The 13,353-nt window shown below is 48.4% G+C and overlaps 1 protein-coding gene across 35 annotated transcripts in view; it reads left to right on the top strand.

The window, feature by feature from the left end:
- Nucleotides 1-13,353, top strand: part of GATAD2A (GATA zinc finger domain containing 2A) — a 96,505-nt gene that overhangs the window by 29,178 nt on the left and 53,974 nt on the right. For 33 of the 35 annotated variants that reach the window (XM_055540411.1, XM_055540164.1, XM_055540198.1 and 30 more), the window contains one exon: nucleotides 10,019-10,107. Coding sequence is in view for 14 of the 35 variants with exons in the window: in XM_055540164.1 (XP_055396139.1) it covers nucleotides 10,093-10,107 (15 nt within the window). In the remaining 21 variants the exon portion in view is untranslated. Of the gene's footprint in view, nucleotides 1-10,018; nucleotides 10,108-12,748; nucleotides 12,830-13,353 lie in introns of all 35 variants that reach the window. The other 2 variants (XM_055540233.1, XM_055540239.1) reach the window with 1 other exon arrangement.

The raw sequence follows: 13,353 nt of genomic DNA, 5'->3' as shown, positions 1-13,353 counted from the left end.
GGCTCCTCCATCCATGGGGTTTTCCAGGCATGAGTACTGGAGTGGGGTGCCACTGCCTTCTCCAAGGAGCCTCATTATAAGGAGGCTTAGGATTTTGAGGAACAGCAGTAATCATAGTCAAAGAAAGAACTAGTTGCTTCTGTTGGAGAGCCTGCCTGGAGCCAGGCTCTGTCACTTGGTCCTCAGGCTGATCTTGAGTCCTAAGGGGTAAGCGAGCCCCCAGGGGCACAGTCGGATTTGGCCCCAGAGTGTTTGAATTGTCAGGAGAGTCGGGGCCGAGCAGTTGGTTGTGTGTGATTCATCAGGAGGACTCTGTCCATCATCATCAGGGTGGTCTGGTGGTGTGAAAGGGAGGGATATCCAGAATGCTTAGGAGAGAGGAGGGGGGTTGTGGAGTCAAGTCTTCAGGAGGGCATGGGTCTGTTGGAAAGATTGTTGATGGTGTTTTTTCAAGTGAAGTTGCTCAGTCGTGTTCGACTCTTTGCTACCCGTGGACTGTAGCCCACCAAGCTCCTCCGTCCATGGGATTCTCCAGGCAAGAATACTGGAGTGGGTTGCCATTTCCTTCTCCAGGGGATCTTCCCGACCCAGGGATGGAAAGGATACAAAAGGAGAAGGGGGCGGCAGAGGGTGAGATGGTTAGAAGGTATCATCGACACAATGGACGTAAGTTTGAGCAAACTCCGGGAGGTGGTGGACAGAGGAGCCTGGCGTGCAGCAGTCCATGGGGTTGCAAAGAGTTGGATGTTGACCGAGTGACTGAACAACAACAAAATAGAATTTTGGCCATAGGAAAGAGGGAGGGGATGTTGGTGAATGGGTACTGGGGTAGCGCTCACTTCTCAGCAGTGACAGGGAGGCGCTTCTGGACACAAGGCCATTGAGGACTGTGGGAGTCTCCAAGCACCTTTCTCCAAACAGCCGTGTGAGGGAGTTGGGGGAGCGCCTCCCCCGAGAAGCCCTGGCCCCCAGGGGCTGTGGCGATGCTGTGGCCTTGCCTGTCTCCACGTGTTGTTTATTCCTAATGTTATTTATATTGTTATGTTTTTCCATCAAGTTGGTGCTGAAAACAGGGTTCCCAAGTGGCTCAGTGGTAAAGAATCTGCCTGCCAATCCAGGAGACATAGAGACGTGGGTTTGATCCCTGGGTTGAGAAGATTCCCTGGAGAAAGAAATGGCTACCCAGCCCAGTGTTCTTGCCATGGGGTCACAGAAGAGCTGGGCACGGCTCGGTGCCTGAGCACAGTGGCGAGAGCGCAGTGGCTGGGTGCTTGTGACCGGCGCAGGACGCCGTGGTGTCTTCTCTTCTGCATTCCTTTTTGGGCCTTGGATAGGATGAACAAGAGCCCTTCCTCTTGTGGTACGTGGAGTGTTTAGAGGAGAGAACCGAGTGGGATGCTTGTCAGATGTCAAGGTCAGCCATGCCAAGTGATGGGGTTTTAACCCTTGGGGATGAAAGGGAGAGGGTTTCTGAGTAATACGCGTTTTGAGTCTGACAGATGAGTGGGGGGAAGGAAGTACTTTCCTAGGAGTGAGAATAGCATGTGCAAAGGCCGGGTCGTAGAGGAAGGCAGATATGGTGGGTAAAGGAAACAGGACCGGTGTGGTTGGAGGCAGGAGTATGGTGTGTGTACCCACACATACGTGCATGCCTATACATACATGCATGCCAGGTGACGTCCTGGGGTCGCCTGCCTAAACAGGCAGGGTCCTAAAGGCTGTGGTGAGGTGTTGGGAGCTTTAAGGAGCTTTAGGAAGGGATGGTGTGAGGACACAGTCCGTCTCTTGGTGAGGCCATGGTTGCTGTGGCTGAGGGGGGACAGGCAGGGGCCCTTCAGGGGTCTGGGGGGCATGTACTGCTTGTTACCCCAGTGGGTGCTCTGGCTTGACGGTGGAGATCGTCCAGCTCTGGTTGCCAAGGATAGGCTTGTGCAGCTGGCCGCACTGTCAGCTCCGTGGCCCTCGTGGGGCTGAGTCTCCCTCTCCAGTCTGCCTAGTCATGCTCTCCCTGCCTCTGTGGGGATACAGGGTTAATGAGGCTCTGGGCCTGGGGGAGAGCAGGTATTGCTTAGTCCCGGGGGATGTGGAGCCGGAGCACACCCTTGCTGCGCCTGCACTCTGATCTTGTCTCAGGCAGGCAGCTTTGACCGAGTCACCTCTGTCCCGGGAATGCTGAGTGGAGCCCACCAGCTCGGTCTTGTTGGCTTTTGGGGTCCACGTTGTCTTTGTCACTACTGCTCAGCTGTGCCCTGTGGACGAAAGCAGCCCTAGACAGGCTGACCCCGGGTGGACGTGGCTGTGTCCTAGGAAACCCATTTCCTAGAGCAGGCCCAGGCCGGAGTTTGTGATCCTGGATTAGGGAATTGACTCTGAGCCAAGTTAATCTTTCCCTAGCCAGGCAGCACATGTTGGAGCAGTGTGACCTTTGGGCTTCCCTGGGGTAATCCACTGTTGGCCTGCCTCAGTTTCTCCCTTTCTCATAGGGCTGGCTGGGGATTTCGTCTCCTTGACAAGTAGCCTTGCAGTTGCTTTGATTGTTGGCAGAAGGGTCTAAGGTAGCCCTTTGTTTCTAGAGGTGGTGCTCCTCGTGTGTAACAAGTGGACTTTGTGGACCTAGGAGTGGGAGAAGGTGAATGGGATTGTTGGGTTTCACCTTGGTGGTTTTTTGGGTTTAATATCATGTTCTTGGGCCTGGATTGGAGCTAGGGTGGTTAAATGTTTGGATGCAGACACAACTGAGGAATTTCAGAGGCAGCACAAGTGTTTGAGTGCAGACAGTGCTAAGGAGGAGACCAGAGGCGTGAGGCTTCCACAGGACCAGGCCTCGGAAGGGGCGCTGTGGCCCTCCTCTTCAAAGAGCCCAGGCTTCCCCGGCAGGTGCCCTTGGCCCCTGAGAGCTGTCCCTGGGCTGGCCGTGGGCACTGCAACTTCAGTGTCTCTGAGGAACACTGGAGCTCCCTAGATAGCAGCCAGTGTCTGGCCAGGGCCTCCTCACCTCAAGTTAAAAGGGCGCGGACCTCACTTGCCTGACGTGGAAAGGAAATGGCAACAGTGGACTTCTGTTCCCTAAAGTGCAGTGACTTGATTTCATGTAAATTACCAATCACTGCCTCCTCACCAAGTGTGATCTCCCTCAGATTGGGAAATCGTTGTTTGGGGAGGTCGAAGGTTTGGGGTGTTGAGTGTGTATGCATGTTAAGTGGAGTACCCAGGTGCAGGGTCAGAGCCAAACCATAATGATTTATCAAGGGAGCGGAAGAGTCTCTTACGAGTTGGTAATTGTGTACTTAAGGGTTACTCGATACTGTTTTAAATGTATGGGTTGGAAATAAAAATAATAAAAACGCTCTAAACCCCGGCCAGTGTGGGGTCGATGGCACAGCAGCCCAAAGGATATATCCGTGAAAAGCGATTACAGTTTCTTTTAGAGAGGTGCTCCCAGTTCTGTTGGTGCTAAGGGGTCTCTGCTTGGTTTCTGCTCCTTCCTGAATTTTGCACTAATTGTATCAAGGGGGTGGGTGCTTATGAACTCCTCGGGTTGATTCCTTCTCCTTTAGTGTTAAACCGTCTCTGCTCATTCATTCCATAAACATTTATTGAGCGCCAGACATGCTGTAGGTGCTTGAAATGAAATCAGGCCCCAGGCAGATATCCCTTTCCTTGTGGCGTCTTTGTTCTTACTCTGTGAGAAAGTCCATAGACATGGTAACTATGTTGTGTGCAGTTTGAGGAGGGCTTGGGGTGTGGGAGAGAAGGGGCAGAGTGAGCAAGGTGGGCCTCTTTGAGGGAGATATTTGAGCAGTGATTTGGGGGTAAAGGGAGGAGTCAGTCCTCGGAGTGAGAGTGATTGAAGCAGAGAGAGCAGCTAGCACAAATGGTCTAACAAGTACAGTTGGAACAGACTGTATACAGACATTTCTGAGAAATCGTGTGAAGCTGAATATGGACTGGGCATTTGTTGACATTTAGGGCTTATTGTATGGTAGTTATGTCTTCAAAGATCATTTTCAACTTGGGCTGCAAACTGAAGACTTGATTGTTTAAAATGATAGCGTATCTGGGATTTTGTTGAAGACCTTAAAGGACCCCAAGGCAGAAGGGTGCATGGTGTGTTGGAGGCCAGCATGACTGGGAGGTGGGGTGGACATGCCTCTGGGATCAGGAGAGGACAGGACTTCACTCTGAGTGAGAATTCAGGGCCTTCGGAGGGTTTTGGGCTGAGGAGTGAAAGCAGGAGGTCCAGTTTGCAGACCTCCGCCCTACTGCTGGAGGATGGTGTGGCCAGTGGAGGTGTGAGAGGTGGGTGGACCCCACATGTGCTCAACAGCAGAATCAGTAGGATTTCCTGATGGACTGGATTGATGGGTAAACCGATTAAGAAGGTAACACCAGATTTTAATCTGAGCATCTTGAAAGACTGAATTTGCTGTGAGGTTAAGTGGGGAATGACAGAATGTGGTCCACTGGAGAAGGGAATGGCAAACCACTTCAGTATTCTTGCCTTGAGAACCCCATGAACAGTATGAAAAGGCAAAATGATAGGATACTGAAAGAGGAACTCCCCAGGTCAGTAGGTGCCCAACATGCTACTGGAGATCAGTGGAGAAATAACTCCAGAAAGAATGAAGGGATGGAGCCAAAGCAAAAACAATACCCAGTTGTGGATGTGACTGGTGATAGACGCAAGGTCCGATGCTGTAAAGAGCAATATTGCATAGGAACCTGGAATGTTAGGTCCATGAATCAAGGCAAATTGGAAGTGGTCAAACAGGAGATGGCAAGAGTGAATGTCGACATTCTAGGAATCAGTGAACTAAAATGCACTGGAATGGGTGAATTTAACTCAGATGACCATTATATCTACTCCTGTGGGCAGGAATCCCTTAGAAGAAATGGAGTAGCCATCATGGTCAACAAAAGGGTCCGAAATGCAGTACTTGGATGCAATCTCAAAAACGACAGAATGATCTCTGTTCGTTTCCAAGGTAAACCATTCAATATCACAGTAATCCAGCCTATGCCCCAATCAGTAACGCTGAAGAAGCTGAAGTTGAACGGTTCTATGAAGACCTACAAGACCTTTTAAAACTAACACCCAAAAAAGATGTCCTTTTCATTATAGGGGACTGGAATGCAAAAGTAGAAAGTCAAGAAACACCTGGACTAACAGGCAAATTTGGCCTTGGAATACGGAATGAAGCAGGGCAAAGGCTAATAGAGTTTTGCCAAGAAAATGCACTGGTCATAACAAATGCCCTCTTCCAACAACACAAGAGAAGACTCTACACATGGACATCACCAGATGGTCAACACCGAAATCAGACTGATTATATCCTTTGCAGCCAAAGATGGAGAAGCTCTATACAGTGAGCAAAAACAAGACCGGGAGCTGACTGTGGCTCAGATCATGAACTCCTTATTGCCAAATTCAGACTGAAATTGAAGAAAGTAGGGAAGACCACTAGACCATTCAGGTATGACCTAAATCAAATCCCTTATGACTATACAGTGGAAGTGAGAAGTAGATTTAAGGGACTAGATCTGATAGACAGAGTGCCTGATGAACTATGGATGGAGGTTTGTGACATTGTACAGGAGACTGGGATCAAGACCATCCCCATGGAAAAGAAATGCAAAAAAGCAAAATGGCTGTCTGAGAAGGCCTTACAAATAGCTGTGAAAAGAAGAGAAGCGAAAAGCAAAGGAGAAAAGGAAAGATATAAGCATCTGAATGCAGAGTTCCAAAGAATAGCAAGGGAGAGATAAGAAAGCCTTCCTCAGTGATCAATGCAAAGAAATAAGGGAAAACAACAGAATGGGAAAGACTAGAGATCTCTTCAAGAAAATTAGAGATAGCAAGGGAACATTTCATGCAAAGATGGGCTCAATAAAGGACAGAAATGGTATGGACCTAACAGAAGCAGAAGATATTAAGAAGAGGTGGCAAGAATACACAGAAGAACTGTACAAAAAAGATCTTCATGACCCAGACAATCACGATGGTATGATCACTCACCTAGAGCCAGACATCCTGGAATGTGAAGTCAAGTGGGCCTTAGAAAGCATCACTATGAACAAAGCTAGTGGAGGTGATGAAATTCCAGTGGAGCTATTTCAAATCCTGAAAGATGATGCTGTGAAAGTGCTGCACTCAATATGCCAGCAAATTTGGAAAACTCAGCAGTGGCCACAGGACTGGAAAAGGTCAGTTTTCATTCCAATCCCAAAGAAAGGCAATGCCAAAGAATGCTCAGACTACCGCACAGTTGCATTCTTTTCACACGCTAGTAAAGTAATGCTCAAAATTCTCCAAATCAGGCTTCAGCAATATGTGAACTATCAACTTCCAGATGCTCAAGCTGGTTTTAGTAAAGACAGAGGAACCAGAGATTGCCAACATCTGCTGGATCATCGAAAAAGCAAGAGAGTTCCAAAAAACATCTATTTCTGCTTTATTGACTATGCCAAAGCCTTTGACTTTGTGGATCACAATAAACTGTGGAAAATTCTTCAAGAGATGGGAATACCAGATCACCTGACCTGACTCTTGAGAAACCTGTATGCAGGTCAGGAAGCAACAGTTAGAACTGGACATGGAATAACAGACTGGTTCCAAATAGAAAAAGGAGTACGTCAAGGCTGTATATTGTCACCCTGCTTAATTCACTTATATGCAGAGTTCATCATGAGAAACGCTGGGCTGGAGGAAGCACAAGCTGGAATCAAGATTGCCAGGAGAAATATCAATAACCTCAGATATGCAGATGACACCACCCTTATGGCAGAAAGTGAAGAGGAACTAAAAAAGCCTCTTGATGGAAGTGAAAGAGGAGAGTGAAAAAGTTGGCTTAAAGCTCAACATTCAGAAAACTTCAGATCATGGCATCTGGTCCCATCACTTCATGGCAAATAGATGGGGAAACAGTGGAAACAGTGTCAGATTTATTTTTTTGAGCTCCAAAATCACTGCTGATGGTGATTATAGCCATGAAATTAAAAGACGCTTACTCCTTGGAAGGAAAGTTATGACCAATAGCATATTAAAAACCAGAGACATTACTTTGCCAGCAAAAGTCCGTCTAGTCAAGGCTATGGTTTTTCCTGTGGTCATGTATGGATGTGAGAATTGGACTGTGGAGAAAGCTGAGCATCGAAAAATTGGTGCTTTTGAACTGTGGTGTTGGAGAAGACTCTTGAGAGTCCCATGGACTGCAAGGAGATCCAACCAGTCCATTCTAAAGGAGATCAGTCCTGGGTGTTCATTGGTAGGACTGATGTTGAAGCTGAAACTCCAATACTTTGGCCACCTCATGCGAAGAGTTGACTCGTTGGAAAAGACTCTGATGCTGGGAGGGATTGGGGGCAGAAGGAGAAGGGGACGACAGAGGATGAGATGGCTGGATGGCATCACTGACTCGAAGAACATGAGTTTGGGTGAACTCTGGGAGTTGGTGATGGACAGGGAGGCCTGGCGTGCTGCGATTCTTGGGGTCGCAAAGAGTCGGACATGACTCAGCAACTGAACCGAAAGTGGGGAAGGTTGTGGTTCAGGGTGAAAGTCTGAGATGACCTTCAAACTTCTTATATGTTGCATAGTGTCCCATTATGCACTGTATGCACTATTATAGCAGGTTAAGGTGACTTGGCATTAACCCCTTAGGAAAATGTCCAGTGTGTCTTATGGTTTCAGAGTTGGGGTACTGGGTGTTGCAAATCATCTGTCCACATGAGCATGGATGTATTCTGTTCATTTATCTGCTCATCTGCTTTTACCTGCATTTCACGCTCTTGGTTACATACTTGATGGTATGTCTCCAGATTTGTTTCCTTTTCAGTGTTTCATTATTCTAGGTCTTTTGTATCTCCATATAAATTTTGAAATCAGCCTGTTTTTTCCCCAGCAAAACATGCTGGCAAATTTTTGATTGGGGCTTTGCATCAATTTAGGGGAGAACTGACAACTTTCTGATCCATGGAATAGTCATCTCTCTATTTGGGTTTTCTCTCACTAGTCTTGGTGACATCTTACTGTAATTCAGGTTACAGGTCTTGTCCATGTTTTTAAAAATCAGGTTTTTCCTTAGGTATTTTACATTTATGCTGTATTAATTATTACTATTTTTTAGAGCTTTGATTTTGTTTTTTTTCCCCAAAGATTTATTACTTCGTTTCTTGTCTGTGGTGGATCTTTGTTGCTGGGCACAGGCTTTTCTCTGGTCGTGGGCAGGGACTACGCTTAGTTGTGACGCACAGGTTTCTCACTGTGCTGACCTCTCTTGTTTCAGAGCATGGGCTCTAGGTGTGCGGGCTTCAGTAGTTGTGCTCGGGCTTAGTTGCTCCTTGGCGTGTGGGATCTTCCTGGACCAGGATTGAACCTGTGTCCCCTGAATTGGCAGGCAGATTCTTAACCATTGGACCACCAGGGCAGTCCGAGCCTTGGGCTTTAGAAAACTTTATTTACTTATTTGGCTGCGCAGGGTCTTAATTGTGGCATGTGAGATCTAGTTCCCTGACCAGGGATTAAACTTAGTCCCTAAGAGCAGGAAATCTTAGCTGCTGGACCACCACAGAAGTTCTGAATTTTGATTGTTTGTTGCCATTGCGTGGAAATACCTCTGACTTTTGTATATTGACCATGATCCTGAAGAGAGCAGGTGCTGGGAAAAGCCCCGGACTACTCCGGAGGTTTCCCTCTCCGAGGCAGAGAGAGGTGTTGGCTCTAGGGAATTAATGGTATCTACTGCATTTCCCAGACTGAATAGGGTCTAAAAAAGTGACAGAAAGGGCCCCTCTCCCTAGGAGCTAGCCCTAGTGGTGGCTGTAGCCAGCTCTGGGCCCCACTGAGCAGCGCTCTGTGTGCTTCTTGGTGCCCAAAGATCTTTCCATATGATATTTGCTTATTTTGCAAGTTCTCCTGTGGGAGTGTTTCTCGACATCCATGAGCTGTGAATTTCTGTGAACCCACTTTAAATATAAAGGTCTCATACCAGAGTGAGCTCCTGGTAGTCGTGTGGGCGCAAAGAAGGACCGCAGAGGTGACACTGACAACATTTGGAAGCTGCAACCGACGGCTGCCGGGAGGCTGAGACTTGGCTGGTTCCCTGGCTTGAGCCTGTGTGCCCATTGCACTGGACATCTAACCTCACAAAGGAGGGAAACTCATGCTGTCTCTGTGACCTTGGGAGAGTTCCTGAACGTTCTTGAACCTTAGTTTTGGGGTCTGTAAAACAAGGCAGCCCCTTTTTGCCTGGGCCGTGTAAGCCTTTTGGAGCTGATCCCTGGGTAAAACTTCTAGTTGCCCTGTGGCAGTGAGGCCACTTCCATGTGGGAGATGAAGTTTATCCATCCTTGGGCACCTCATGTCCCCAGCTTCATGAGGGCAAACTCTGCCCTGCCTGTAATAGTGGGTGGGTTTCTTGGGGTCTGTGTTTGGGTGTGGGGACTGGAGAGGGGAGAGGTCACCTTGGAAGAGGGAGATGTGGTGACCTTGGACAAGTTCCTGAATATCACATATGTCAGATCCCTTAGCTGTCAAATGGGAATGATTTTGTAACTTAACCCTGAGACTGTCCAGGGGATTCAAAGAGGTAACTGAATTTTAACGTAGTACCTGGAACTCACTGCTGAACATCTATTAAATGCTAGTATGTCTGTTTTTGCTGTTAATGTCATTACTATTATAATCACAACCTTGAGCCGTTTTTTGTGTGATTCAGTATGTTGGCTTGTGGTTGTGTACCACCTATTGTCTCTATCCGTATTGTTTAAGATGGGATCTTTCGTGTCTGAGATCTTCGTGTTGACTGGTTAGTGCACCATATTGGGTCATACAGATAGAGACTGATAGAAATTGATTTCTTCAGCTTGCCTTCCTGTGGAAGGGTGCAGTCACAGAGCTCTGGCTGAAATCTAGAATTATGCTGTGTAATTCCAGGGATTGGAGACATTTAAAATTGTCAGTATGTACCAGTAACTTTTTTTGGAAACTCAATGTTTCTTCCTCTGTTCTTTGTTTTAGGTTGGCCAGCACGTTGACAGCAGTTGCCTTTTGACGTAGCTCCCACCATGGCCGGCTGGTAGGACCACTGTCCCATGCCCAGAAGCCAGGTGAGTGCGAGGTATCTAGTATCTGTGGAATGGAGGCTGGCTTACCCAGTAGGCCTCATTCAGGTCCTTGGACGTTGACACAGCACTGCTTCGGAAGCTGATGGCCACCTCCTAGCGAGGGAAGAAGGCCAGCACCTCTGGTTTTGCACACTGGGCGATCTCCTTGGGGCTGCCCAGGCCCTGCCTTCTCCAGATGGCCTTTGGCTCTCTTCTTATGTCTCACAGGTCACTTGTTTGAAAAGCCCAGGCCGCAGTAGAATGAGCCGTCCTCTGTGAGGATCAGGGGCAGAGCATAATCCTGGCCAGGTGGCCTTTGCCCTCCGGCCATACCTGTGGTTTCCCAATGCCACGATTAGAGTTTATCCTTAACCACCTGTGCTTGGAGCGCATTGACCTTCCTGCACTCTGCGCCTGTGGGGAAACTGAGCCATCCCCCCCACTGCTTTGGGGTCTCAGGTGGAGACTGTCCAGGGCTTTTAGGACCCAACAGGACCGAGCCCAGAGCCGGGTGCTATTTTGTCTGTTACTATCAGGGCCTGGCTAGTGATGTTTTGGGCCAGGGCTACCTAACTGGAGAAGGTACGACTGAAAGACGTCTTAGAAGATGAAGACACGTTGGAGACCTCCTCCTGGGTCGGTGAGCCGCTTCCTCTTGTAGGCCGGCCGGCTGGTGACTTTCCGAGGGGTGGATGCCCTTGAAACAGTGGCACAACCGCATGGGGCGAGACCTGGCTGCAGGGACGCCTCTGCTGGGTGAGCAGGGCATGTGACAAGGGTTGGGTGTCGGCTTGTGAGGTTTCAGCTCTTACCTGCATAGAGCAACAAAGTATAGGAATGGTCAAGTAATCCTGGGGTCAGGGAAACATTTCCAGAATGTTTCCCCAGCAAAAATAAACTTTACTGGTGTTTAAAATTTTTTAATTGAGATAATTTTCATATCATATAATTCACCCATGTATAGTGTACAATTCAGTGATGTTTTTGTGTGTTCAGGAGTTGTGCAGATGTCACCTTTGTGTAGTTATGGAACACTTTCCTCACCCCCCAAAAAAACCCCATACCTATTAGCAGTCCATCTCCAATCCCTCTTCCTCAGCCCCCAGCAGCCACTCCTCTCCTTTATATCTCTGAATTTGCCTGTTCTGGACATTTCTTATCAATGGAATCAGTCTGTATGACCTTGTGCGTCTCACTTCTCATACTTAGCGTGTGTTCAGGGTTCAGGGTTCGTCCACTCTGTAGCGTGAGTCAGTGCTTCATCTCTTTTTGTGGGTGAGTGTATTCGATTGCATGGCTAGACTCAGTTTTGTTTATCTGTTATCATCTGGGATAAATTTGGGCTATCCCCACCTCTTGGTAACTATGACAGTGCTGTGAAGATTTATACACGCAGATTTGTGGAGGCGTGCTTTAAGGTCCTCTGGACGTGCACCTTGGAGTGGAATTGTTGGATCACGAGTCTAATATTCTGAGGAAATGCCAGACTCTTGTCATGGCAGCTGCACCATTTTACAGCCCCCCCCCCCCTCCCCCCGCCCTACCCAGGGACCCTAGAGCTCTGGTGAAAATGTCTCAAAGAGTCTGTGCCGGTTTCTTAGAGCTAGTTGAGGATCATTGGTGTTAATGGTGCTCGTTACCTGGTGCTGGTGGCAGCGTGCAGTAGGCTGGCCACCTAGAAAGTGGGTTTGGCCCATGGTTGTCAGCAGGCTTTCTTTGAACGTTAGCATTTAAAATTCATGGTACTTTATGTCTAGAAAAGGTCTCACTGCAGCCCAGGGTGGGGTGAGTGACCATCACTTGTCTAGTAGCCCAGGGCATTGTCTGAAGGCAGAGGGCTGGCTCAGGATTCTTTGAGGTCCTAGGCTGGATGACCTCATATCTGTCTGGCCCTTTGTTTTATTTTGTTTTAAATTTTGACCACGGTTCGGCATGTAGGATCTTGGTTCGCTGACCAGGGATTGAACCTGCACTCTGCAATGCAAGTGCACAGTCTTAAACGCTGGACTGCCAGGAAAGTCCCTGCCTGGCCCCTTGTTTCCTGGGAAGTACATGGTCCGAGCAGTAAGTTCTTGGTGAGAGAATGAATGAAAGAAAACTCCTCCTTTCCTATCACAGGGCCAGCAAGGAAGACATAGCCATAGCATTAGAAAGCAGTCAGGTTGGGGATCCGGGAGGGAATTTCTGGAAGCCACCTCAGGTGTTCCCTGTGGTCCTGCTTCTGTACCTGCTGTGTGAAGGACTTGATGGGAAAATATGGTCTGCAGATGGCGGTGGCCGGTGATGGTCAATGTCAAACAGGCAAAAGCACCCTTGAGCAATTATTTTTAAAAAATGTATAAATACATCAGCTTGTGTACTTTTGGTCGTGGGTGTAAGTCAGCCGAGCAGATTGATTGATTGATTGTTCCACTTTCCACTGGACTGTGGCCTGTGGTCAGCTGGGGTCTCCTCATTCCTGCTGCCCGGGTTTCAGTGGGCACGGAAAAAGAGCAAGGCGGGAGAGGGGCCGCGTCCTGGAGAGTCTTCTGACACGCACACAGCCCGCACACCGCGCCCCGCGTTGTACGTGGTTTCAGTGTACATACACTCTGCTTGCCTGGGCTGATGGAATTGGTGTCTACCCTTGATTTTTGCCCGTCAGGTGTCTTGTCGTTCGGCAGCTGCAGACACTGCTCGCGTGCCCAGAGACTGGCCTCGTGCTTGGTGTTAAGGACCAGAACGGGTATGACTTGTAGAAAAACAAACAGGGAAAAGCAAATGCAGATGACCCATAAGCGAGGCAGGAAAGAGACTCAAGTCTTTCCCAGTACTGAGAATAGTGCTCACTGGAGCTTCCCTAAGACACTTCTGACCCTTAAGTCTCGAAAGGTGGAGACTGTTCTCTTGGTGGGAACCGGGCACCACCGTATGTTGTTTTGGGAGGTTCACAACACCTCAGAGAGGGATTTGCTCCAGTGAGTTCACTTCTCAAAAAGGATCCTGAAGATACTGTCAAAAGTAAGGATTGTGGCTGGGCTGTTCTCTACAACATTCTGAAGTAGCAATCTGGAACTCACCTAGCTGTTTGTCAGTTGGGGCCAGGACTGATGGGGCTGGGTCTGCCAGCGGGGCGGAGCTGAGCCCCTGAGGGAAAGAAGGGATGGCTTCATGTCACTGTAATGGGATTTCTAGGGTGAATTAAGTAGAAGCAATAACAAACTGAAGGGTAAATGTATTGTACTCACTTTCATTCCCCATGATAAAAGG

Source organism: Bubalus kerabau, chromosome 1 (assembly GCF_029407905.1).
Source record: "Bubalus kerabau isolate K-KA32 ecotype Philippines breed swamp buffalo chromosome 1, PCC_UOA_SB_1v2, whole genome shotgun sequence".
Taxonomy (NCBI): domain Eukaryota; kingdom Metazoa; phylum Chordata; class Mammalia; order Artiodactyla; family Bovidae; genus Bubalus; species Bubalus kerabau.
This window is presented reverse-complemented; position numbering and strand designations above follow the sequence as displayed.